This window comes from Perca flavescens, chromosome 21 (genome assembly GCF_004354835.1).
Source record: "Perca flavescens isolate YP-PL-M2 chromosome 21, PFLA_1.0, whole genome shotgun sequence".
NCBI classification, from domain to species: domain Eukaryota; kingdom Metazoa; phylum Chordata; class Actinopteri; order Perciformes; family Percidae; genus Perca; species Perca flavescens.
In genome coordinates, this window is record NC_041351.1 from 9,646,954 (window position 1) to 9,674,877 (window position 27,924).

A 27,924-nucleotide genomic window follows, 5' to 3' on the forward strand; every position below is an offset into this window, starting at 1 on the left:
TGTGAGAGAGAGAGAGAGAGAGAGAGAGAGAGAGAGAGAGAGAGGAGAGAGGGAGAGGAGATGCTTGTGGCATCAGGATTTTGCAGAGCTCAACACTATTTCAGGATTAGATCGGTGTGTGTGTGTGTGTGTGTGTGTGTGTGTGTGTGTGTGTGTTCCATCCCGTGAAGCGTTTATAGTGCCGCACCCTGTCCTCTGTGCGTAAAACCTCCCACGTACATCATCATCATCATCATCATCATCATCACACAACACGTTTTATTCTTCCAGCAGCTCGGGACGAGTGGAGGATAACGGTTCACCTCGCGGACAGGTTGGACACAGAGATGGGAGTGGAGCGGCGGCTTCTCTGGCTATGACACGGACACACCGGGCGGCAAGGATGGCTCTAACCAGCCGGGAAATGTTGTGCTTGATCGGATCCGCCTGCCTCTGGCTGCCGTTGTGGGCGGAGGTACGTACTCCTGTCTAATGATTATGATGATGATTGGGTTGATTTTGCTATGTGGCCTGATTTTTTTTTTTCATCCCTTTTTTTCTTCTGTCCCGTGACAGTCACGCTTTGATGACCTGAGCTGCATTTTTACAATACAAACTTAGGCTAATTAGGTCGATAATTAGATTGATAAGATCACACCATAATTCAGGGCAATGCAACCCATATTTAAGGACCGGCTCGTGTGTGCTTTCATACTTCACAACAAAACCACCATTGATTTATTCAGGGTGAATTCTTCAACAAAGCAGGTGCAGGTCGGGGCGGTAAAAGAGCACCAAACACCTCTAATCTGTCTTTTAGCCAATTAATGGTGCAATCAAAGCGCATTGTACAATTAAGCACACACACACACACACACACACACACACACACACACACACACTCACACTCTCTCTGTCTCTCTCTCTCTCTCTCTCTCTCTCTCTCTCTCACACACACACACACACACACACACACACACACACACACACACACACACACACACACATGCCTGGTCTCCATCACAACCCCTCCACCCTCCTCCAGTCCCCGCGGCGGGATATCATGAGAGGAACCCGTCGGTGTCTCCTCTCACCCCCCGCGGTGTAGAGGGAGTGAACCCTGTACGGGCTGTTGAAGCTTGTCACAGCATATCGGTCAGCTCAGACATGCTGAAGCCGAAAACTAGTGGAGCAGGTGGGGTTGTCAGGTTTTGGTCGGTCAGAGCGAGCCTCAGCTGGAAGTCAGGTTCAAAAGACATAATTGGTAAAAGAAAATGTCTTATTAATGTCGCAAAACAATCGATCTAATGAATGCTGAATAAATCCATGAATCATTACATTTATTATTTTTCTTTTTTCCTCTTCTCTACTGCAGTAGGTGTGTGTTGTGCTAATGTGCAGCATATGAGCTGTGTAGTCTGTGTAGAAGTCATTAGAGAACAGTGGTGTGCAGGATTTAATTAGACCCACTAACACTGGAAGCAGCCATGCATGCAGCACAAATAGCACACTGCAGATGAGTTTCAGCTTCTTCTTTTTTACATTTCAACTTCATTAGACAAATCGTTTAATCGCGAGAATCCTGAAAGCAGAAGGAGGCTGCATAACATCTTAACAAAACATCAAAGATGTTCACAAGTAAACACAAAGGAACCAAACCAACCTATGGCAGCAGTCCTCTGTAACCTGCAAACTCTGAATCACCTCCAACATCACTTTATTTTATTTTACAGATCAAAAGTTGTTAGTTATAGCTCCATGTTAAAACAGTGTAGTTGTGGGATCAAGTTCCCAACACGGCCGATCAACCATCAGGGTGTCCTGTGGTCCCATTCAGGAGCCTGCATGCCAGTGCACCCTGTGTAAGGAAAATATATATATATATATATATATATATATATATATATAACTAAATTGGCATAAATACTGTAGGTAAACCAAACAGTCCCCTAAATTAAAGACAAAATAAAATGTTTGTCCATGTTCTTACAAACCATTACAAATTATTGTTAAAAAAATAAATCTGTTTTATGATGTGACAACATGGTTACGGTTTGGTTAGGTTTAGAGAAAGATGATGGTTAGGGTTCTTTGTAGACAAACAAAACCATACCAGCAGCAACCAGTCAAGTTAACAGTTTTTATCATTTAGGATGCAAAGTCTGGACTAAAACATCACTTTGGTGTCCAGCAGTAATGTGTTTTCACCCAGAGCACTAATGACTCCTGGTTCTGCATTTCTTCCTGTCTGTTGTGTGTGTGTGTGTGTGTGTGTGTGTGTGTGTGTGTGTGTGTGTGTGTGTGTGTGTGTGTGTGTGTTTGCATGGCCAAGCACTGGACGCAGCTGTGAGAGCATCATAACTGATTTGCGCTGTAATCGAGCCGTGTGATTGATGCAAATGGAGATATCAGCACCCATGTTCACTACCACAGGTCACCTGTTCCTGCTGTAATATCATTAGACTGAGCTGAGACTTCTGGGAGGTGTTTGTGTGTGTGTGTGTGTGTGTGTGTGTGTGTGTGTGTATATGTTAGAGAGAAACAACTAGACAGCAGAACTCACCTGTGTGAAGGTGAAATGTGTTGTATTTCACTGCCCTCACTCCAGTTATTCCACAGCGGCAGCACCGTGAGCGTGTGTGTGTGTCCTCTCCTCATCTGCAAGGTGCCCGGCTATGCAGAGGTGTGACTTGATTTCTGAAAATTAAACCGACACTCCTGTCTGTTACTATTACAAATAAACAAAGTCAAATTCAACTATTCATCAATGATTAATCACACAGCTGACAGATACAGTAGAGAGAGAAAGTGTGTGTGTGTGTGTGTGTGTGTGTGTGTGTGTGTGTGTGTGTGTGTAAAATATGTTTACACTGTGCGCTCCCATACCTAGGTGACTAGTTATGTTTTTCCTTTGACTGGTGCTCCCTGCCATTAATGAATAAACTCATCCACAAGTGAGAGTAGATTGTGAAAGTTCTCTACAGACTTTGCTTTGTTCATGGTTTCTGGCTTTGACCTGAGAGTTTGTCATATTCAAGAATAGGCAGAAACACGTCCGCCAAAGTGGAAGCATAATCCTGTAATAGAAAATGGTATGAAAGTATTACCGTACTGTTTGTACAAGAATGAGTCAGGTTCCTCCTTCAGGTGGCCAGTGAGAGAGTTAGGATAAGAGTTGTGATTGTTTATGTCAAATGTACGATGCCCACAACAAGAATGTAGCACTCAGTAACAGAGTAAACAATATGGAATATTCAAAAGCTATTTTTGGACAAACATTTCTTATTTGGTTGACGTAAAATTACTACTGCATACTAGTAGTTGTCTGTACACCTCATGGTTCAGGAGTTATGAGTCAAATTGATAAAGAAATAGTTCAACATTTACGCTAATTTAGATAAGAAGATCGGTACCACTCTTATGTTTTATGTACTTTAAATATGAAGCTACCTCCAAGAGATGATTATCTTAGGTTAGCAAGACTGGAAACGGGGAATAAGCTACCCTTGTTCTGTTCAAAGGCAACAAAATCTAGGAGTAAAAATAAGACTCCAGGAAGTCAAAATGAATGACAAAAAAGAAAGCAATTAGGACAATTTGTGAATATATGATGGGGATGAGATTAATAAACATGAAGTAATATGTGTACTGTATAGAAAACATAACATTAACTCAATCATGTTTGGTTGTATTTTTTGTGATGTTAATCGATCACTATAATTCATTCACATACATTCTAAAGCTTGTTTTATTTGAGCATCAGTAAATGCATTTGTCACTAATATTGAGACTTATTTCTCTCCACATACTGCTTAAATGACTGTATGTTCCTGGACCCGATGCCTAATTTTTCCACCAAAGTTTCTGAGATATTCTGCTAATTAACAGCAAAAGGAACATAAATCATAACCTCGTGACCTCGGCAGTCTGTCTCGTTGTTATTCTGATCTTGTATCAATAATAACAAGCATTAGAATTATGAGATTATCAACTGAAATTCTGGTCTTCTGTCTAACTGGCTGCATCTCTCTACCCGTCTGCAGGTGGTGGCTGAGGACAGTTACTTAAACGAGGTGCAGAACTCAGGTGAGTGGGAGGTGAAACTCTGAACACAGCACACTCATCCTGTCTGGACTCTTACCTATAAATCATAAAAATCTATAAATCCGGCCTCTCCTCCTACACCATCTCTTCCTTTCTGTTCTGTCTGTTTTTTCCTTCCAGTTTAACCCACATTCTGACTCAGACACTTATGAAACCACTCTGTTGATGCCTCTTCTCCTCTTTTATTTATCCACCTGCCTCAGCCCTGCTCCCACACTCTGTCTTACCTCTCCTCTTCCCCCTGGCCTGCACCCCTCTGCATTTCATTTCCCTTTATCCTCTTCTTTCTCTACATCCCTGAGAGGAGTGGAGGCCATGTTGGGGGGTGGGGCGAGGAACTCCTCCTTGTCAGGCTCATTTCCAGAGCTGAAATATCTGTGCTTTAACAGCCGTGCATTGACAATGACATGCATTAAAAACATACCTCGCACCTATCTGCAAAAACCAGCTAAACCAGCTAGATTATGTGGAAACCTCCTCAAGGCTCTCTAAAAAAAAAAAAAGTATAAGAATTCAGATAATGGTGCATAAGATGCTTGTCTGTTCCGTCCAGCTCTCCTTTGTCAACATTGTATATTAAACTGGTTAAACAGTGGAAAAAAGAGAGGCCATTTTCCCATATTCCACATTTAATATAATGTGTGTGTTTTGTGTAGATGATGTCGTTTCCACACATCACCCACCCCCCATACAGCAAGCCTCAGAGTGTGAACCGTGTCAAATACTCATTGTGGCTGGGAAATGGATTATGGGTAGCTGGGAGACTGAGTGTTCCCATGGCAATGGGCAGAGTACCGTTGTCGTGGCAATGAGGATGGTGTTAGCAGCGAGTGGTGTGTGGGTGTGTGTGTGTGTGCGCTGCGGGTGTTGAGATGAATACAAGAACATGAATGAGGAATACGCAACGAGGTAGGAAGTGAAATTGATAACCTCAAAACATAAAGAGACAATTTATGATGTCTTGCTTTTACTGAAGATGGAAATGAGAGAGTGAAAATGTTGCCTGGTTTTGTTATGTAATGCTTTTTTACTTTATTAAAATTTAATCAAGCTTTTAAAGTTTCATTACCATTACACAGACCGTAAACAGGTTTAAAAATAGTTTAATTACAGCAACACATAGATATTGTGTTATCATTAAAAAAACATCAACGTAAGAACTCCGGTGGGTCCGGTAGGAAGAGCCCAGGTGTTAATAATTAATCAAATTAATGGCGGAGAGTCCCAGTGCGTCATGATAGTGAGCAATACCAGGACCCTGAAATTGAAGCAGCTAAATGGAGTTCAGCCATCATTTTTAGTATTTACACCTGTGCTTTTCCTACAAAATGTCTTCTGTGAGAACGATGAACTGATGAGTTAGAACATGGCCAACGCTGGACCCTTACAGACTTAATGTCAACAACATAAGTGCCTCAATATAGGAGCTCGAAACGCTCTCTGAGGACTAGAATAGCACTTTATGAAATCACAAAGACCGTTAATTAGAAAGATTTCAGACAGAAAATCAACAGTAAATTAAGTATGTAGTATCAAATCAAGTAATTTTGATTTGATTAATTATTTGAGACAGTTTTCAAGCAAAACTGTCAGACATTTGTGACTAATGAGGTTTTGATATGATAGATTTTCAACTGCTGCTCGGACAACTTTTTTCTGACACTTTATAGACACTTTATTTACAGTGGGCAAATTGCACCGTTATTGTCATTTTAACATTTGCATTGTGGGTTATTCCCTTTTGCAAAATATGCAGTGTTGCAGACTTACAGAACGTGTGCATACAGAACCAGAGCGCCCTCTTACACGAGCCCTCAGGTCATAGTCTGGAAGGGTGGACATTGGAACTGGATCAGTATCTCCGTGTTCTGTTCTCCAGAGTTTTGCCTCTTGTGGTTTCTTTTGCCAAAACAACCATTAGTTGCCCAATATGTGTTTCTGTATTTTGGGTTCACTTTTCCACATCTGTGTATAGATAGACTACTAACTCATTTGTGTTTTAATTTTGTGTTAATACGCCCAATGAAGGCAAGATACATGTTGGTGTAATGTAGAGTCTTTTATCCACTCCTACATTAGGCCAATACGGTGGGATCAGGGGAGAACTTGTTTGGATGTGTGTTCTGCATGCCAATATAATCATTGTCCACAATTTGTCTGCATTTCGGTGCTGTGACCCATTTATTTTCCTTAACGGCCTGCTAACCGTCACACAAGCATTACACTCCATTTCATTTCATTTCTGGTTTAGTTCCATTCATTTTCCTTGTCAAACAAATCAAACACTTACACGACCGACACAACAAACACGGTGAAAAGCTGTCTGCTTTCCCCGTTTTCCTCACACCTGTGTACCTGTGGCTGATTTCCTTTATGCCTTCCCAAAGGCAGTGCTCCACCCAGTGCTCAAACATAAAACTGCATATTAATTGGCATAACCAACATGATAGCCTATATAAACAAAACAAAGTGGTGTAATGGCTCCAACAGTGTACTTCTGATGTTTAAAGGAACACGCCGACTTATTGGGAATTTAGCTTATTCACCGTAACCCCCAGCGTAAGACAAGTCGATACATACCATTCTCATATCCGTGCGTGCTGTAACGCTGCCTGACGGTTCCAGCATTAGCTTAGCCCAGCACAGATCCTGCAGGTAACTGGTTCCAACTAGCCTACTGCTCCAAATTGTGACAAAAGTGACAAAATAACGCCAACATGTTCCTATTTACATGTTGTGATTTGTAGAGTCACAGCATGTACAAAAAACAACGTAACATGAGACACAGCCGTCTTCTGACAGTAAACAAACCGGGAACTATATTCTCAGACAGGCTTGCTGCGAGCATATCACTCCGCCCAAGTATTATATTCTTCCGCCTGAGAATATAGTTCCCGGTTTGTTTACAGTTAGAAGACGGCTGTGTCTCATGTTACGTTGTTTTTTGTACACGCTGTGACTCTATAAATCACAACATGTAAATAGGAACATGTTGGCGTTATTTTGTCACTTATTCGGAGCAGTAGGATTACTGGAACCATTCACCTGCATCTCCTGTGCTGGCCTGATGCCGCTGGAGCCGTCAGACAGCATTACAGCACGCACGGAGATGTATTGATTTGTCTAACTCTGGGGGTTACGGTGAATAAGCTAAATTCCCAATAAGTCGGCGTGTTCCTTTAACAATCCACCAGAGAGCTCTGGAAACAGATTTTTTTTTTATAAACTACCCATATCTGAATTAGAATACTTTTCCTCTTTAAAATAACCATTACTGAGTATTTTCCTGCAACCACACCAAACATAAACAACACATCACTTAATCAACTAGTGATAATCTGCACATTTTGCAGTTGTATTGTTTTAATGTCTATAACAATTTCTCCTTTTATGCATTTACATCTCCTGCACCTGATTAATTAATTAATGCATGCTATATTTACTCTTCTGTTTTTTTTTTTTTTTTTTTTTAAAATTGTTCCATGCAATCAAACAAATCAGTTGCATTTTAGTAAATATCACGGAATATCACAAATCACTGAGTCTCTGAAACTTCTATTCACATCGTACGACTAACGGGAACGATTATCAACGGTTCCAAGTTTGAACCAAATTCATTATCACAAGGATTAAAGTACGGATGCAGTTCCTCAGTAAAGACACACTCAGTAAACGAGTAAATGAGTGTTGGGGTCTGGACGTCATAGAAAGAAACTTGCCCTCCGTCATAATCCACAAACACACCGACCCGCTCCACTTTGCCCAAGTGTACCGGCACATTTGGAGACCTGAAGGTTTCAAACTTATCCTTTAGGAACCAGATGGCCCAGAGTCCACAGTTTGGACTCCTGACAAGCGCCCCCCTCCTCTGGACCGTTGCTGTGGCCACGCCCAGACACCACTCAGTCTTTCTACCCACAAACACCTCAAAGTAAAACCTACGTGATGAGAAGCCTCTCTGTCCCAGAACTGCGAGATGTTCTGTAAAACTATTTGGGTTCTGGTTTACCCACAAACCGGAATCACTTCTGTACCTCACCTGTTTCCTGTCATTAGATAAGATCAGCAGAGGGTGAGCTGTATCAGGATCGAGCACAATGTCCGCCTCATACTGCTGCACATATCTCAGCGTAGCATCGTTTGACACATCTGTGCCGTCAGGGAACTGCTGTATTTCTGTGGTCATTTTATTCAGCAATATTTGCAGTTGAGACATTGATTTGTTCAAAGTTTTCCGTATGTGGTGTATCTCCACTTGTCTGTTAAAACTGAATGTGGACAAGTCCATTGTGTGTGGTAGGATGGATGAGTTTGGGAAGCTCTGGAGGAAACAAAGCTGGTCTTCAGTCTGTTTCAGCTCCCTCAGCTTCATGGTTGTCCTCTGCAGCTCGGTGATCTCTCGCTCCATACTGCTAATAAACCCATCTGCTTGTTCTTCTGCTGCTTTTTGCTTCTCCTCGATCACCTTCACAAGCTCCGTCTGACTCTTCCGGATCTCAGAGATCAGCGCCGTCAAGTCCTGCACGATGTTTGCTATCACATCTTTGGTTTCGGTCTTGCTTTGTTTTACTGACTCCTTCATGGCTCGGACCTTCTGCAGTCTTTCCTGGATCATCTGCTGCACGCTGGCCTCAGTGTCCCCCAGCAGAGCCTTCTTCTCTTCATACACTCGCTGCACAGGAACGACGCCATGGTTCACGTGGCACAAACTGGCGCAGACGTCACACAGCAAAACCTTGTCTTTTCTACAGAACCATGCCAGTAGTCTGGTGTGCTCCTTGCAGATCCTGTCCTCCAGGCTCGCCAAGGGTTCAACCAGTGTGTGTGTCTTCAGGCCCGCAGCTCTGTGATGAGGCTCTAGATGGACGTCACAGTAAGAAGTCAGACACTCCAGACAGGAATTGACAGCCTCTCGCTGGGTGTTGGTACAAATATCACACAGCACCGCAGCAGCACTGCGAGCCTGATGTTGGTCTGTGCTCCAGGTTTGAGTGTCTACTTGAAGCGTAATGAACTGCGATGCAAGTTCGGAGATGAAAGTGTTGACTTTAAGGTCCGGTCTCCTTTCGAAAGTTTCCTTACAGACGGGACACTGGCTGACTGGTATGTCGTCCCAGTAGGACGTGATACAGGACATGCAGAAGTTGTGTCCACATGGAGTGGAAACTGGCCGAGTGAACACATCCAGGCAGATGGGACACAGAAACTGCTCCTCAGACAAGAGACTGTTGCTGGAGGCCATTTCTGAAGAAAAAAAAAAAAAAAAAAAAACATACAAAAATGGTTAAATTAAGACAGAAAACATTCTTGACCTTGGAAACAGCAATTGCAAAAGAAATATCTTCCTACAAGGTCTATTTAGTAGCTGTTGTGGAGTTTCGATCATATCACTTTTAGAGCAGTTAGAAGGCACCCTGTGGGGTGTTTATTTTACACAGTTTCTGTTTTCATTCAGTATTTCTTTCCAATGCATTTAGAGCTGACATATATACTAATAGTTGATTAGTTAATATACTTTAATTATTTGCAACTATTTTGATAATAGATTAATCGTTAGCAAAAGCAGCAAGAAATAACAGGCTCCACTTTCTCTTTTGTGAATATCTGATATATTGAATACCTTTGGGTTTTGGACTGCTGGTCAAAACAAACAAAAACTAAAACCCTATTTTAAGAGGTCAACTTGGGCTTTGGGAAATTGTGATGGAAATATATAGCCTAACTATTTTCTCACATTTTATGTACCAAATGATTAATAATGAAGCAAGAAAATAGTTGACAGAATCGATAATTAAAATGAATTGTTAGTTGTAGCCCTAAATGCTACCTAAAACATTTGCAAAGCTAATTTCTCTTGAAATAAAACACCTGCATTGTTTACATGTGTAGTTTGCAGTCCATTGTAGGCGCATTACTACATTTGTTGGCTGAAAAAGTGTGAGGACACAGGGTTAGAACCTGGAAAATGTATTGTTATTGACTTCCCCCGTCCACGTCAGCTTGGTGATATTTTGAACCTTTTCAGTGGTACAAAATAGCGATTTGGTTTTACTTTCCCTGTGCCCCATATACTAGCGTTGGAAGCAGTGACGGACTGGTAATCTGGCATTTGGGCAGATGCCAGAGGGGCCGCGGGCCCTCATGGGCTGTTTGGGCCAGCCAATCAGAGAGCCGCATGATTGTCACAGTCATGCAGCCACTTAATTGTAAACTGCGGCCCATATAATTTCTCTCGGCCCCCTACCAAGCATCAATAACAACGTTCTTTTGCTAAACGATAGCCAAATGTGTCCAATTACTTCACACTTACTGTTGGCGTAATCTGATTTGTATTTATACCACATATGAGTCTCTCGATATTACAGTCATGGTTCTCTACAGTCACGAACTTTTACATCAGTCTGCATTGTTTTGTAGCAAAATTACTTATTCAGATGAGATGTTCAAAAACGTAAACGTGCATGGTTTGAAATAAACAAATCTACCTGCATTTCTTTTATTTGAATATTTGTTTGCAAAAGTTTAAATGAAGCAATGCCTTCTGGGAATTTCAAGACAGAATCAAGTAGAGCCGACAGGACCGCGTTTGCGTCTTTATGTCTATGGTCTGTGTCAGTGTGGTGGTTGGAAGTTGTTGACAAAAAAATTAATCGAGGCATCAAGCGACACAAATTGGGGGGGGGGGGGGAGAACAGATAAAAAGAGTGAGAAATATAAGAGAGCACTGTTGGCTGACGTTGAAAAATGCTGCAAACTGACTGATTTGTTTTTAAACTCAAGTGCAGCTTCAGCTAGCATTAGCGCTAATACTGCTAGCATGTTAGCAACACATCTGAGCCAGCACACCAGGGAGAAAGACAGGACAGTGAGGAATATTAGGAAGAAGAAGAACAAAACGAGCAAGAGGAGGATGAAGAGATAGACATGGATAACAAATCTATGGAACTAACCAACACAGAACAACAAGCCTGCTGTGGGTCTGAATGTGGATTACCAGAAGCAACAGAGATGGAGACCAGTAACCGCAGCCGAGCTGACAAACTTGGAGTTTGACTACTTCAGAACATTATATTATTATGGAGCAGCTGGCTCTGATAATTTATTCATTTTTTTTTTATAAGTCTATGTTTTGGTGCAGTTGTTTATAGCATGGGAGTTTACGTTCACCATCACTGGGGCTATCAAAAGTGCGTGTTCTTTCCGTGTGCCCCCCCACCGGTGGGCCGCTGGTGGGTGGAAATGCCAGGGCCGTTTTTTGTTCCCAGTCCGTCACTGGTTGGAAGCCAATCAGCGGTCCGCGCTAGCTTGTTTCAAGCTACAAATTCTTCGTAAAAGTCGTTATATTGTTTTGGGGACAGTGACATGGCTGGATAGCTAGCTTGTCTTGTTGTTCAACATACTGTCAAATTATTTTTACTGATTGCCAACTGTACACAATGTTATTGACTTTGGATAGCGTTAGCTTTCTGGCTCGTAGCTAAACTTAAGGGTTCTATCAGCTGAGCGGACTATATAAATATCTCCGGTTGCTAAGGGAGGCAAGTCGTATCTAAGGTTCTTACTAATTCCTGGTGGAGAGAACAACGTTTGCTTTGCATAAGAACCTGATGGATGGGAATGACGTTCCAGGTATTAGTCAAACCGTCAGGCGTAACCAGCGAAACGGAGTTATTGTTTGGATAAACTTTAGATTTTGATTGTAAAACTAATTAAAATATGAACTAATGTTTTAAAAATATGTTATTTGGCAAGTGACCATGGTATAAGCGGGTTAATGCCCTTCGAGGTGTCCATTGTCAGGTATTAATGGACTTCGGCAGACAATGGACACCTTACTTAACCCCTAGCTAGGTTCCTGGTGGCTAGGTGAGCCAGATTCTCAAAAAGTCGCGGGTGTAGTATGTTCAGAGGGAGACACTACATGGGTGGACTGATTTTGGAAGAGCTAGACTCAATAGCATTGACGGTATTGAATTTTTCCCCAATAAAAATATATTATAAATGGGCTGATCCAGATTTTCAAAACTTAGCGGTTGTAGTAAGTTCAGAGGGAGGCCATAGATGTGTGGAGTGATTTTGGAAGAGCTAGGCTCAATAACATTGACGGTATTGAATTTAGGCAGAGCCTGCTTTCCCAACATAAGAAGGTGTAGTATGTTGGTAAGAAGCCCCCAGATGTGTGGAGTAAATTTGGAAGCACTAGGCTCAGTAACAGTGAAGCTATTGGATGTTATCCCCAAAAAGAATTATTTAAAAATAGACTGAGCCTGCTTTCCCAACATAAGAAGGTGTAGTATGTTGGTAAGGAGACCCCAGATGTGTGGAGTACATTTGGAAGCACTAGGCACACTAACAGTTAAGCTATTGCATTTTTCTACAATAAAAAATATAAAAAAATAAACTGAGCCTGCTTTACCAACATAAGAAGGTGTATGTTGGTAAGGAGGCCCCAGATGTGTGGAGTACATTTGGAAGCACTAGGCTCAGTAACAGTGAAGCTATTGCATGTTATCCCCAATAAAAATTATTTAAAAATAATCTGAGCCTGCTTTCCCAACATAAGAAGGTGTAGTATGTTGGTAAGGAGACCCCAGATGTGTGGAGTGATTTTGGAAGAGCTAGACTCAATAACAGTGGAGCTATTGGATGTTATCCCCAATAAAAATTATTTAAAAATAATCTGAGCCTGCTTTCCCAACATAAGAAGGTGTAGTATGTTGGTAAGGAGCCCCCAGATGTGTGGAGTACATTTGGAAGCACTAGGCACAGTAACAGTGAAGCTATTGGATGTTATCCCCAATAAAAATTATTTAAAATTAGACTGAGCCTGCTTACCCAACATAAGAAGGTGTAGTATGTTGGTAGGGAGGCCCTAGATATGTGGAGTGATTTTGGAAGAGCTAGACTCAATAACATTGACGGTATTGAATTTTCGGCAATAAAAATTCATAAAAAATAGGCTGAGGCATATTGTAAACAATTAGTCGGTGTAGTATGTTCAGAGTGAGGCCATAGATGTGTGGAGTGATTTTGGAAGAGCTAGGCTCAATAACAGTGAAGCTGTTGAATTTTATCTTTGTATCCACTTTCGGTTTTGCACTTTGCAGAAGGTCCCTAGACGCTCGGCTGAAAGCATAACGCTCACAGGGATGCATTGTATTCATCCACATAAGTAGACGGTTCTTTCGGATGAAAACCGGGTTGTAGATTTATTGAACCGCAAATCTGCCAATTTCTGTCTAGCTAACTTTACCGAAGTTAAAGATCACCACATTTCGTGGAATTATTTCCATAAAGACGACGTGAAAGTTTCAGAATCGCTAATAAATGGAGCTAAGCTTGTTAGTTTAACTAAGTTTGTTTTTGTCAACAGCTGTTTCCAAAGTGAAGAATCAACTTTAAATCTGACAACTGGGCAAACCCAATCTGCTGATGAAGACTATGAAAACTAATTATAGCTAATGATACAGGCTAATTAGCTAGATTTCACCGACTACAACACATTTTCCTGTGCTTCAGAAAGCTAGCCTTGTCCTGCCAGACTCTCGAAGCAGCACTTCTCACCAAAACTGCTCAAATAGCAGCGAGTGGGATTAAACTACAAACTACACACGCCATAGATTTAACTTTTTATGTGTCATAATGAAAGTTGGGCTTAGTAAAGACTTACTTACGTCTGTTGGTGTTGGTCTGCAAAGAAGAAATAATCGACGAAGATCCTGGTTGTTTGGTTGTTTCCTCACTTTCAGTTTCTTCCTGTGTCATGCTTCTTAAAGTTACAGGCACTTTTTTTGTCTGTGAAGTCAGGGGCTTTTTGAGGTTTGTATTTTGGTTCCAATGTCTGAGTGTGTTCTGTATTATTTATTGTTTGAGGATAGATTTCTGTTTTAGTTCAGTACACGTCTGCCTGATTGATTTCCTGTTCCTCAGACTCTCATTGCTTCCCCCTTCTGCTCTCCCTCTTATCTTCCTCCAAATTGGACCCTGTGTGTGTGTGTGTGTGTGTGTGTGTGTGTGTGTGTTTTTTCTGTGTGTACTGTACTGTAGTGTGTGTTCTTTCTCAGTCACTATGCAGCAAATCTTTGAGTGTATATGTGTTGGCGTGCAAGTTGGGCATGAGGGTTGCACTGCGTAGATAATGTTCCAGGACGGCCAAGCTGTGTGTGTCGGAGAGATAAGACTGTTGCTGGTTACTGAAGCACCTCTGCCATTAATCAAAGTTTTGTAGCCGCTTGGCCTCAAAAACCCTTCAAGCTTCAGTTTGTGCAGAGAAAGACTGAAATCCTTCAGAGAAAGTAGCAACACCACAGGGGAAAAATAGTCCATTACAAGTAAAAATGGACATTCACTGTTGGTTTGGGGGATCAGTTGATGAAGGAAAGGAAGGAAACAAGGAAATACAGAAACAAATAAATGAAGGAAGGGTATAAGAATAGGTGGAGGAAAGATAGAAGCAACGAGAAAGACAGCGAGAGAGAGAAAACAAGATAAACTAAGTTAGTAAGACATTTTTTTGTTGATGTTTTCAATGATCTCAAAAACTATTGTATAGATTGTCATTCAATTTTGTGCAAACATTTTAGCGTTCCAAGAGGATGAATCCTAATAACTTTAGTAATTCTCCGATTTTTCCTCTAATGCTGTCAGCAGGTATTTTTTGTCTTTTATTAAAATATCTCAACAACTAAGTACGATGGATCGATATGAAATCTGGTGCATCATTTACATAATAAAAATGTCCTATAAACAACACAGAGGTTGTCCAGCTAATCGGACATCCTCGTTCTATAAATCTAGTCGAAACTACCTCTGAGACTGAGACCATTAGTACATCTGGTGCCTTCATGTGTACCACGCCGCTTGTTAAATTCTGCAATATAATTCTTTTTCATTAATGCCTTTTATTAGGCCGCAGTATATATATATATATATATATATATATATATATAACCTGCTCTATATTTTGTGGCCTAATTTTGATTCACTTTGATGTCAGCAGTTTTCCTTTCAGTCTGTCTAAGCTTCACTCACACATTTCTCATTCTCAGAGAAGATTACAGAAAAGTGTCTGATCACCACCATGTTAAGTAAGGGGCTGGGTTAAGGTTATGGATATTTCACCAGTTCAGCATGGATCAGCAGGGGTAAAATGCATTAGGCAGAATCATGCTGTGGCAGTGGCGGCATATGAGAATCATCCATATAAGCCTTTATGCTCAGATAAAATACAGACATGGGGATAATGTGACTTGAATAAAGAGCAGTTCCACTCATCTTTACTCTCATTTCTACCAAACTTTCCCTCCCTTTATTCACATTGTCCTCTCTGACCCAAATGCTCCTCCTTTCATCCAAAACATCTTCTTCTTCCATCTTCCTCCACATTTACTCACTCTCTCTCCTCCCCTCCCTCCTTCTCTGTGTGCAGTGCCTCTGTCCTGCTCTGAGGGATTCACAGAGTTGGGATACTACAACGGCACCGTGTCTCAGACGGACTCTGGCGCCCCCTGTCTAAAGTGGACTGAGTTTCCAGACTACGTCATGCAGTACCCGGGCCGAGGGCTGGGTGACCACAGCTACTGCAGGAACCCAGACCGAGAGTCCAACCCTTGGTGTTTCTTCAGACAAAACTCTGGAGCCATTGGATGGGCCTACTGCGACTGCCACCAGGGTACGACCACAGATCACCACGATTTGACTGATACTTTACAATTTAGAATGAAACACACAGATAAACAACAAAAGGCATTATTAAAGAACTGTAAAATATAGAAAACATGCAGTAGTTCTTATTCAATAAATGTAATGCTCCTCTACCAACTAAACCAATTTCATTTCTTTCAACCATTTCCAAAATCAGAGAAATTAGTCATAACAGCATAACACAGGAAAATATATTTCTGAAAAAAAAAGGGTTTATTTTTTTCTAATTGTTGTCTAGTGTTTGATTTTGTTCTTGTGAAATACTGTTTAGTTTTACTTCTGCTCGCCTCTAAAATTAATTCAAATGATACACAGAGAGGGAAATCAGTCTTTGGTTCAACAGTCCACAACTTGAAGAAATACTTTATGTATTTATCCTTTATTTAGCCAGGAAGGTTCCACAGAGTCCTTAACAAGACAGCAGCTCAAGTAGTTCCACATAAAAACAATTTCACGTTGGAACGCATACAATACATAAAAGCAACACAATGAAAATAGTAAAAGAAGAGAGGCATACAGCCCATACCGGCGATATCCATAACACATTCCACCTAAATCAAGGATTATGTGAAACAGCAACATGTTTCCTTCAGGGCGGTAGGAAGGGAAGGGAGAGAACTTCTAAGGTAATCATATTTTTGCAGACCATTCCAGGCCCAGGGTGCATAAAAAGAGAAATCAGTTTTACTAAGCACTGAGTGCACCCTGGGGACATTTAAAAGAGTTGGATTAGCAGGTTTAGTGCTATGGTAGCTGGTATGAAAGGATAAAAGGCTATACGATATAAGCAGGTAATTTACCTAACATTGTCTTGGCAATAAAATGCAGAGAGGACCATCCTGCAGATGCATATAAAATGTGAATATGCAAATTCTGACCAAGTAGACACTGCTTTCTTCAAGGGCTCACAGGCCAAAAAGATTCTGAATATGCTCATCACATTTCCCCTGAGTTCAATGTGACGTCTGCAAACTGATTGCAGAAATCCAAAACCCAATTATATTCAATTTACAATGATACAAAACAGCGAATATTTAGCCTTTATGCTTGATGAATAAGTTATCTAACTAACCAATCAAAATGTATTTTTAACAATGAATTAAATGGCTATGTGCAATGTGACAAACCCACAGAGAATTATCACCCCACTCTGCAGTTCCCCTCAGTTCTACACAATGTTTTAGTGTATTTTGGTTTTCTGGCCCACAAACTCTGCTCACATCAACCTTGTTCCCAGCAGCCGCAGGCAACAACCTAAAAACCCCACTGTACACTTCCTGCTTAGCACCAAATGGCAGACAGACAAAGTTAGCGACTAGCTGGTTAAATGGTGAAACTTTTAGCAGCTAGAGAGCCAGATATTTCCGGTGGAGACCAAAACAGAGCTAAAAGAGAGTGAACATTCAAATGAATGTTAATGCTTCTCACTGTCAGCTGGATGTGTAAATAGACAACTGCTACTTGCTTATTATATATACTATATATATATAAAAAAAAAAATCAATGAATGCAGCGTAAAGCAATTAATACATTATCAAATTGTGATACAGGTTTCTACTGCGTCACTCTGTAAACAAACGTGACGACTGGTGAGTTATTGTACGCTGCTTGTTTTTTTTTAGGTGCAGCACGTCTGGTGGGCAGCTCGTCCTCTGGAAGTGGCCGTGTTGAGGTCTACCTGAACAGCCAGTGGGGGGCGGTGTGCGACTCTCACTGGTCAGACAGAGACGCCAGTGTGATCTGCAGGCAGCTGGGCCTGGGGTAAGAGAAAACAAAAAGTCCTTATTCAGTATTAATGTTTCACAGCTGTGATCCATTTGCTCTTATTCTTCTGTTAACAGGGACATTGGCACGGCGTTGCAACACTCGCAGTTTGGCTCCGGCTCCGGCCTCTTCCACTACGAGCGTCTGGGTTGCCGCGGTGACGAGAACACTCTGAGTAAGTGCCGGAGCAGGACGTTCGTCACCGGTGACTGTAGCCATGGAAACGAGGCAGCAGTGTTGTGTGCGCCACCGGAAGGTCAGTGTGACTTCCACAGTGTCATGGCAACCAGACCCGAAAATTTCCTCCTCACACCTGAGAGACACAGAGCGAGATGTATCTTTATTTTTGATAACAGATTTATTGAGAAGGATTTGTTTTTCTTTCATAGTACACCGTGTAGTAATATTTTATACATTCCTACTTTGTTGAAATTGAAAGAAATAAAGAATTTGGAGGAGAAGGATGCTGTTTGACCTACATATATATTTCTACCACCTTCTCTCAGGCAATGGCTCTCCGCTGCGATTGGTCGGAGGCGAGGAAGACTTTGAAGGTCGAGTGGAGGTGTTTCACGCAGGAAGGTGGGGGTCCGTCTGCGACGACCAGTGGGACGACAGAGATGCAGAGGTGGTGTGCAGACAGCTGGGTTTCGGGTACGTACGTCAGGGATTTTTCACACCCAGTTAACATATGTGTGGGAACATTTAGACCCTTTCCCAAACATATCCTTGCCTAGCAGCCCTTAACTACCGGGTTTACATATTACATCACATTTGGCTGTGGAGGGTACTCTGCATTAATGGATATAGCTGGTGTCATTCTGTCAAATCCCATTAAAGACCAAAGCCAACAATGTGCTACCAAAGTCACATATACACATATACAGTACACTCTGTAGTGACTAAGTCCTATGCTTGCTAATTGCGATTAGTGTTTCTAACGTGTACTCAGACAAACAATATCCAGTCCTTTCATTTAGGTTGCATTTTGCGTCGTTTATTTTGGACGTCCACAGCGTTGAGTTATAATGAAAAAAAAATCATATAAAGTCCCATAAACAACGTAAGCCGAGCACAGTTAAAAAACTGTTTGCTCCTCTTCAATTAACAACCCCTGTTTGCATCAATACAGGAACTTAAATACCCAAGCCAGTCTAGGCCTTGGGAACACAAGAAAATATTATGCCCCCTGTGGCTCAGAGGAAAACCACTCATAGCCCCTAATTGCGTCTGGCAGAAGACAAAGCAGTTATTAACAATATGAATAAAGGGGCCATAATATAAACAAAATAATAACAAAAAAAAAAAATTAAAACAAACCCACACTTTGGTTTGAAGAACACAGAACACAAATGTCACAATGTATACTGTCCCCAAAATGAGCATGTGCTGTTAGATGGTTGCTAATTGAAGCCTGTGTTTACTTTAACTGAATCAGATGGCCTGGAGAAAGTTACATTTGTAGGATGTCTCCTCCTTAACTTCATTTTAATTTAGAGGTAGTGAAATTCATGAAGTCAGCTGGTGCTGAATTGCTGTGTGAGGGTTTTTGTTGTCCACTTTTATTCCTGCCTTGCTGGTTTGGGAAAACCTCCTTGTTCATGCTCAATTACGGGTGGAGGGCAAAGGGCAAGAGAGTAGGGGCCAGACATGTATGCTACCTTGTGCTATCCCTACTTTGGCTCATTTGGAGTGATATAAATGGGACACCTTGCAGTTTTGGTATTTTCACTAGATAAAGAGAAGCTTTCTCTTTAAAAGACTAATAAGAAATAAAAATGGAGTTATTTTCATTTCACTTAGTCAAACATGTAAGACAAATCCCTGGTAAGCACGTCCAGGTAGCTTGTGTTTGTGTAGAAGCAGGTAGATTGTGTTTGAATCTGGGCAGGTGTCTCCCTCCTCACACTCCGAGTATCCCCTGCCAGAGGAGGTGTAGCATTCCAGACAACTTTGAGTGTCAAATGAAAGATGAAGCTGTAGTTGTGACGGGAAATGACTCCCTTCATGTTCAACATTAGGTTGCATCTCCTCTGCCACAGTGGGACATCTCACCATCTGTGTTTGTGCTCATGAATAATAGATGTTCAGATGCTGATTCACAGGTTCTCACACAGCTGCACTCTGTTTTGACACTTAAAGACAAAATGAAGTGATTTGATTTCCCACCTTGATAGTTTTTTTTTTCTGCATTAGGTATGTGTGTCAAAAATATTTACACTCTTCTCATATTTTACACTCTTCTCATATTTTTGCCAACTGAGATCCAAACCTACTCATACTGTATATTGTTCTACTAGTTACTACACAAGCTAACAGTCAAATGTGGGTTATATGATGGGTGGAGATTTTAATTTTAAAAACACTAAAAAGTGATTTTGACAATATTAAGGAGAAGCAAACAATTACCACATGAACACAGGATTAGAACCTAGGAAATGTATTTATTTTATTTCACTGTATCTTTAAATTCTCCAACAAATGTGATTTTTTTTTTACAGCAGCCAATGATTTATTTAGTTTTTTTTTTTACAAATGCAACTTTACAGCATTCTATATGAAATGAGTAACAACACAGATTACAAAGCAGTTTTCTGATCATTTTGCCCATTATTCTATTTTAAAAGCTCCTTATTTATAATAATAATAATAACAACACCATGAATGTGTTGGAAGGAGCGTGTGGTCTAGTACAGTGTGGTTACATGGTACAGATTCTCACGAGTCATTTTATGTTTTATTTGCTTCAGTATGTTCATATTTTCAGCTTAAACATGAAACTGTACACTGGAGCAGAAATGCATGGAGCCACACGAACACACACTTTTGTAGCATTTTAGCATCAATAAATAATCACCACATGAACATCTTTGTACGAGCCATTCATTATTTATGGATGATTTGGTTTATTTTAGATGTTTGCTTTATTTTGAGAGCGTGATGGATGGATTGCCATGAAACTTCATACAGATATTCATGTTCCCCTCAGGATGAAATGCAATAACTTCGATGAGCCTTCAACTTTTTATCTTGCGCCATCATCAGGTCAAAATCTTAAGAAAAAAAAAAGTACATATGTTTGTTGTAGGGGTGTGGCGAAGGCCTGGTCGTGGGCCCACTTTGGTCAGGGTTCAGGCCCGATCCTGCTGGATGCTGTGAAGTGCACAGGAAACGAGCTCTTCCTGGATCAGTGTCCCCATGGCGACTGGGAGCAGCACAACTGTGACCACATGGAGGATGCTGGGGTCTCCTGCAGCCCTTATACAGGTACAGGCACACATTGTACAATTAAGCGGGCTTGCGCACATACGTACGCACGCATGCACACACACGTGCGCAGGCACGCACACACACACACACACACACACACACACACACACACACACACACACACACACACACACACACACACACACACACACACACACACACAGAGGCTACTGTACACACTGATAGGCTTCAAACTGCTACATCAATAAATCATTACTGCATGAAGCAGCAACATCCTCTTTGTGACAAGCAGAAACACGATTTATGGGAACTGAGGAGTTACTTATCTACTGGCATAAAATAACAATTACTATTCATCAAAGCAATATAAGATTAATAATTCATCTGAAAATGATACATTTGCATCTATAACATTTAATCTTGCCTCATGGTCACATCAAATATTTTTTCATGTCAAGCGTATCTGCCTTTAATCACATTTAAGGACTTTAAGACGGCCACAATATCAATACAATACTGTTTCAGATGGTGTGGTGCGTCTGGTTGGTGGAGACAGTCCATGGGAAGGTCGGGTTGAAGTTTTCCACAACGGTGACTGGGGGACGGTGTGTGACGACCACTGGGCCCAGCAGCATGCAGAGGTGGTCTGCAGACAGCTGGGCTACAGGTATGGAAACACCCAAAGAGATGTACACCGACTAAACACAAACTAATCCTTTTCCGTTTCTTGGGAAATGATCTAATGACGTCAACAGAGGTTTTGTGAAGACTATTTTAATTATTAATTTAAGAAGAAGAAAAAAAAGTCAACAGTCTGGGGGTATCGCTGGGTAAAAAAATTGTTTTTCCTTCTCTTTCTCTTGTTCGTTTACTTTGTTTATTAGCCGTTTGTTTGCTTTGCTGAATTTTTGAGGAAAAAAATGAGTACATAAATAAAAGAAATTGAAAAAAACATCTCTATATTATTAGTAACTTATAAAAGCTTATAAAAACATTTCTTTGATACTATGAACACACTTTTTGGTGTGTTACTCATAACAATGTTTTTTTGTTATTTTGAGTATTTGGTTAACTTTACCTTCACATTCTGAATAAGGGGAAAACTAACAAGACAAAAATCTTTGAGTTGGTGTCCCCAGTACAAACAGGGTAAAGACTTCTTCTCTTCCTTCAGGGGTCACGCTGAGCTCGTATCAGACGGGATGTTCGGCGAGGGCGTCGGCCTGATCCTCTTGGATGACGTCCACTGTGAGGGATCAGAGACCTCTCTTCTGGACTGTCCACACGGGATCTGGGGCCGGACTGACTGCTCCCACAGTGAGGATGTGGGTGTTCGCTGCAGGAGCCGACCCAATCAAGAAACCAATGAAGTGCCGGTTATCGCACCCTCCGCAGGTAAGGGATGAGGACAAACAAGGCCGGCATGCATACTGTTTTGAAATGGGGTGCTAACTATTCTACAGTACTTCACCTGTTTATTGTATGAAGTCCTAAAACCTACTTTATAAATTATCAGACCTTTTTGTCACACGCTCTCTTCTTCAACCTTTAGGCCAGATATGGATTGTATGTATAGATATTAATTGACAATTTTTTATTAAAAAAAAGGGTCTCTTGAGTTGGATCTTTAAAAAAATGAATACACAAAGTGTGGAGCTTTTAGTTTGCTGTACATTTGCTTGTTGTAAGAAGAGTGAGAACAAGGATTGGTGGAACTTAATTTACTTACAGCTACTATGTGCCACACTTTAAAAGTTACCAGAGGATTAACGTTGTGGCCCAACTCTAACTGTTCTTTAAAAGCAGCTTCAAAACCTAGTTGTTTTCTGCTGCCTTCTAATATTGTGTATATTGCTTTTATTCTGTTATGACTTTATTTTCATGTTTTTATATCTGTTTCGCCTCCAAATCTGTCCACATGTTCACACTTTCTCTTATTCAATCTCTGTTAAGCACTTTGAAACTGCCTCTAGCCCCGACTTTGAGAGCACACCAGACTTTTGTGTGATAATTTGTGAGTTTTTATTAATTGGAAAGCAATTGTAGCAAGGAAGGAAGAAAGAAACCAGCAAAAACAATAGGATCATTGCACTGCACTGCAGAAGTTTGGTGACTGACTGTGCAACTGCAATTCATTTTGGACCAAAAGGGCAAGCTGTCCCTGCAGAGTGTTGGTCTAATGCCAGGCTGTGAGCTGTTTACTTTACTTTATTAAACTCTTGCGGGAATTGCATCAGACACCATTTAGGACAAAATTCAACCATACTGATAATGAACAAAAGATGCAAAAACTAAATTCTATCTATGCAATCTATTTATCTATTAAAGACTTTTGTCTTTTGTGGCACTGTATCTTTACCTCAGTGTGAACACACCGGTGTTTTTCTCTGTCCAAAGAGTTTAAATGCCACATGTTGACAGCAGAGAGAATAAAGAGGTTTTTACTGCGCCTCCTGTAGACACGCAGTCCATTAGAATGAGAATAGAGGCTGAATAAAGAGGCACCAGGCTGCAGGATGACATTTAACAGTCAGTGGACACAGAACTCGCTTTCAGTGAGTGACGACTGGACTATGTATGTGCACCAACATGAATATGAATGAGGGTTGTGTGTTTTTTTTCTTCCTGTTAGGTCCCCTGGTGCGTCTTGTGGGTGGCAGCAGCAGAAAGGAGGGTCGAGTCGAGGTGTATCTCCATGGCGACTGGGGAAGTATTTGTGACTCAGGCTGGAACAACTTGAATGCAGCCGTGGTGTGCAGACAGCTTGGACACAGGTTAATATTAATATGCATGAAAGAGACAGTTTCTTACTTTTTTTTTTTTACACAAAAAATAATTTTTTCTCCCTCCTCAGTGGTGGAGCAGTAGCAGCTGGAGGCTTCGGTCAGGGGAAAGGGCCCATACACCTGGACCAGGTGAGGTGCACAGGGAAGGAGGAGTTCTTGGGAGAGTGTCCCTCTCTGGGCCAGAGCATCCAGGGCTGCAGACGCAGGGTGGATGCAGGGGTGAAGTGTGACGTTACCCCGCAGGAATCAGCGGCACGGGCCAAGCCTCAAGAGCTGAGCTGTGGGCTGAGGAAGCTGGTGGAGGAGGAGAGCAAGAGGAGGAACCAGGGGGAGGAAAACATGCTCAGGTAGGATTTAGGACCTAATTTGATAGTATGTGTCCAAATCTGTGGCTTTTACCTGGAACTGACAATGAACCCTTATGAACACTGTATACCCAATACAAGAAACGAAAAGGAAAAAACATACATACTGTACTATGACTTATTTCGACATACTATACTATGACATTTTTTGACATACTATACCATGACTTTTTTTTTACATTAACTATTACTTTTTTTCGATATACTATACTATGACTTTTTTTAATGACTTTTTCTGTAACATGCTATACTATGACTTTTTAGTCAGTATAGTATGTTGGAAAAACAAACTGACTTTTTTCAACATACACTGACTTTTTTAATGACCTTATTTACGACATACTATACTATGACTTTGTTTGACATTTTTTTCGACATACTATATATTAGGTGTGACCCTGACTAAGAATTTTTCACTTTTTGACTCTTTCTTCGACATACTATACTATGACTTTTCTTTATCACTTTTTGGACATACTATACTATGACTTTTTTGACTTATTTTGACGTTCTATACCAGTTTTAATGACTTTTTTGGCATAATTTTTTGACTTTTTTCAACATACTATATGACTTTTTCATCACTTTTTTGGACGTACTATTCTATTTATTTTTCATCACTTTTTTGGACATACCATACTATGACTTTTTAATCCCTTTCTTCGACATACTATACTGTGACTTTTTTTATCACTTTTTTCAACATACTACTCTATGAATTTTTTTGACATAATTTACTATGACTTTTTTCGACATACTATACTGTGACTTTATACAACATACTATATTTAGAGTTTTTTACTTTTTTGGCATAATTTTTTGACTTTTCGACATACTATACTATGACTTTTATAATTTCTTTTGACATATCTGCATTACTTTTTATTACTTTTTTCGACATTCTATACTATGACTTTCTTTAATCTTTTTTTTGACATACTATAGTATGACTTTTTAATCACTTTTTTATACTATACTATCACTTTTTTTGACATACTACACTGAATTTTTTTAATGACTTTTTTCCAACATACTGTACTATGACTTTTTTTTATCACTTTTTTGGATGTACTATTTTATCACTTTTTAATGACTTTTTTTGCACACTATTCTATGACTTTTTTATCACTTTTTTGACATACTGTACCATGACTTTTTCATCCCTTTCTTCGACATACTATACTGTGACTTTTTATCACTTTTTTCGACATGCTATACTGATTTAATTACTTTTTTTCCCCTACATACTATACTATGACTTTTTTTTCAAAATACTACACTTTTATGATTTTTTTCGACATACTATACTATTACCTTTTTATGACTTATGAATTTCGACATACTATACTACGGCTTTTTTAGAAGTTTTTTTCTGACATACTATACAATGACTTTTATCGACATACTTTACTATGATTTATTTCTCATTATACTGTACTTATACAGTCTTTTTTCATGATATTTTGACTTTTTTATGACATACTAGGACTTTTTGACAAACTATACTGGGACTTTTTTTTTTTTTTACTTAAGGTACTTAAATGTAGCTAAATTGATTCATTATCTTTTAACACAATGTATTTGACACAGGGCCCTCTATAAAACCGGGTCAAGTTAGGGTAATAATGCAAAACTTAGCTTAGTTGGTATTGTAATTTTATGGTGAAAAAAACACACATTTGCAATTAAAGGTTGAAGTTTTTATTAATAACAGTTTACAGTCAGTGTTACTCATACAAAAACATTGATTGAGATTTTTTTTCCCCGTTCTCTGCAGGACCACGTGGCCATGGCAGGTGTCAGTGTGGCTTCAGTCTCAAGAAGAAGTTGCCAGTCCTCTCTGTAGCGGCACCCTGATCAGCCCCTGCTGGGCCCTGACATCTGCATACTGTGTCAGCAGGTAAATCTGTCGCTGAACTATAAATCAGTTCCTACAATGAAGCCATCTTCAGTCAGACCACAGAACACCATGAAGTGTTCATTCACCTTCAGATTCTTCTCTCCTGTCTCCCGCAGGTTTGGCAGCGACCCGTCCAGGTTTGTGGTGCGTGTCGGGGCTTCAGAGCAGACTCTCACCCCGGAGCGGGTGGTGCTTCACAGGAAGTTCAAGGGTCAGAGTGGAGGTCACGATCTGGCTTTGTTGAAACTACCCAGCACCAAGGGGCACTGTCTGACCTTTGACCTCGAAACCAACGCAGCATGCCTTCCTGCTGCAGACGCAGCATCAGGAGGAAATGCGCCACCTTCTTGTGTTGTCATGGTTACCACTGGCTGGACAGGACCAGGTATGTATTTTTCTCTCTAGTGTGTTTAGTGATATATTTTTAAACATCTAACAATACTCAGTGTATCTAAAAATATGTTTAAGATGTTTTTGAAGATGGAACATTTTTCATAATTCTTTGGTTTAAGGTTAATGACATTCCTTACAGACTACTTGTTTTCAGCATTTCTGACATGCCGCCTCTTTAATCATCTCATCCATCTTTTCTTTTCTCCCAGACTCGGTTCTTGCGTCTTGGGTCCCTCTTATGTCGTCATGGCAATGTAAGAAGCGCTATGGCGACAGCTTTTCCAGCCACGGCACCCTGTGTGCCGGCAGTCCTCCAGACACTAGCCTCCTCCATGACGACAGTTGTCAGGGCAACTCTGGAGGCGGGCTGGTGTGTCAGGGGGAGATGGGTCGATGGGTCCTCACTGGGGTCGTTGCCGGGGGTTACGGCTGCGCCGACCCCTCCTCTCCCGCGCTCTACACTCGAGTCAGCCGCTTCAGGAGCTGGATCGAGGAGGTCATCGACACGCGAGCACATCCAGAGGAGCTGCACGCACACACAAACACACAAGAAGATCTGACACACATTGACAATGACCTAACACACACACATGAGGAACACACACACGGAGAGGGCAAGGATAAATACTTCGACGTGCATGACGAGCTTAAACACACACACGATCAACAAGAAACAAATGAAATCAATGATATTAAACAAAAACACACACGTCATTCACACACCAAACAGCACGTTAACACACACACTAAAAGCACACATGGCCACCGTGTTGGGGATGCCGACACAAACACACAAATTCTGGTCTGATTGAGGCCGTGCCATTGGCTGACCATCTGTGCCATGTGACCGCCTGAGGAGGAGGAAGATGAAAGTAACCTTTAAAAGAAAAGAAAGATGCTCCTAACTTAGGTCTGTGCTCATTTCAAATCTGAACTCAGTGTTGTGTTTGCGGTTGCTAATCGTCGGACGAGTACAGCGGTGTGGGTAGACCTTCCTGAGCTGCCAGGATGACAGAGTGTGTGGGGGATTTGTGGTACTTTACATGTGAGCTACAGCCTGTTGAGAGGCAGAACGATAGCTGGTGGGGTCTGCAACGTTTAGGTTGAGCCTGGCATGCTGATCAGGGCCTTTCACTGATACTGAAAATGAAAAAAAATCAGCATGGCATGTATTTTAAGGACAATAGTGTTAAAAGATATTCTGGTGGATATTTCTAAGACGGTCACACAAGAATCTATGCTAAAATTCACCTATTAATGTGTGTATTCAGTGTGTTTCGTTAGACAAATCAAACAAACAAACCACCAGAACATCTAGAATAAAGGCTGACTGTATATCATCATCGTCCCTCTGAGATTATAAACACAGATTAAACTCCTGCATCACATGTCACAATTGAAAAGTTGATTTTTTTCCAACAGGGCTCATCTCTTCAGGCTGTTGTCTTATACCTTTACTGGTGAAAGTGCTGTTTCGACCCATGACTAAGCTATGTAACCTGGGACCATACCAATGATTCTTGATGTTTTAGTGTTAACATTTAAAATTGCAGGCTTGATATCAGAAAGTCTCTGACTATTAATGACTCACCAACCTGAGAGATTTTTCACAACCTGACAGACCAAACGTTTTGAATGGCTTACAACTGAGCTATAAAGCAACAATTAATGCATTAATAAAGTCATTACTTACAATTTA

The 27,924-nt window shown here is 40.8% G+C and overlaps 2 protein-coding genes across 4 annotated transcripts; one reads left to right on the plus strand and one right to left on the minus strand.

The window, feature by feature from the left end:
- Window positions 1-390: 390 nt before the first annotated feature.
- Window positions 391-27,924, plus strand: LOC114548270 (neurotrypsin). Of its 2 annotated transcripts, XM_028568112.1 has the most exons (14): window positions 391-454; window positions 4,023-4,065; window positions 15,512-15,754; window positions 17,409-17,547; window positions 17,628-17,806; window positions 18,057-18,204; window positions 20,639-20,817; window positions 21,307-21,448; window positions 21,956-22,176; window positions 23,414-23,555; window positions 23,636-23,914; window positions 25,710-25,832; window positions 25,949-26,217; window positions 26,435-27,924. In XM_028568112.1, the coding sequence occupies exons 1-14, from the start codon at window positions 404-406 to the stop codon at window positions 27,031-27,033; spliced, it is 2,757 nt and encodes a 918-aa protein (XP_028423913.1). In that variant the 5' UTR covers window positions 391-403; the 3' UTR covers window positions 27,034-27,924. The 2 variants fall into 2 exon arrangements, with proteins under 2 accessions (XP_028423913.1, XP_028423914.1); XM_028568113.1 differs by lacking the exons at window positions 391-454; window positions 4,023-4,065 and adding an exon at window positions 11,588-11,712.
- On the minus strand, window positions 7,554-14,025 carry LOC114548272 (E3 ubiquitin-protein ligase TRIM39). 2 transcript variants are annotated; one of them, XM_028568114.1, is made up of 2 exons: window positions 13,758-14,025; window positions 7,554-9,327 (listed from the first exon to the last, which is right to left on the minus strand). In XM_028568114.1, exons 1-2 carry the CDS (start codon window positions 13,846-13,848, stop codon window positions 7,643-7,645), a joined length of 1,776 nt encoding a protein of 591 aa, XP_028423915.1. In that variant the 5' UTR covers window positions 13,849-14,025; the 3' UTR covers window positions 7,554-7,642. The 2 variants fall into 2 exon arrangements, with proteins under 2 accessions (XP_028423915.1, XP_028423916.1); XM_028568115.1 differs by having other exon boundaries at window positions 13,754-13,834.

Coding starts and splice junctions, on each gene's coding strand:
- LOC114548272 (XM_028568114.1), bottom strand. CDS start 13,848: ATGACACAGGAAGAAACTGAAAGTGAGGAAACAACCAAACAACCAGGA. Junction 9,328..13,757: donor GCAGACCAACACCAACAGAC/GTAAGTAAGTCT, acceptor TTTTTTCTTCAG/AAATGGCCTCCAGCAACAGT.
- LOC114548270 (XM_028568112.1), top strand. CDS start 404: ATGTTGTGCTTGATCGGATCCGCCTGCCTCTGGCTGCCGTTGTGGGCG. Junction 20,818..21,306: donor CTCCTGCAGCCCTTATACAG/GTACAGGCACAC, acceptor ATACTGTTTCAG/ATGGTGTGGTGCGTCTGGTT. Junction 22,177..23,413: donor GGTTATCGCACCCTCCGCAG/GTAAGGGATGAG, acceptor TCTTCCTGTTAG/GTCCCCTGGTGCGTCTTGTG.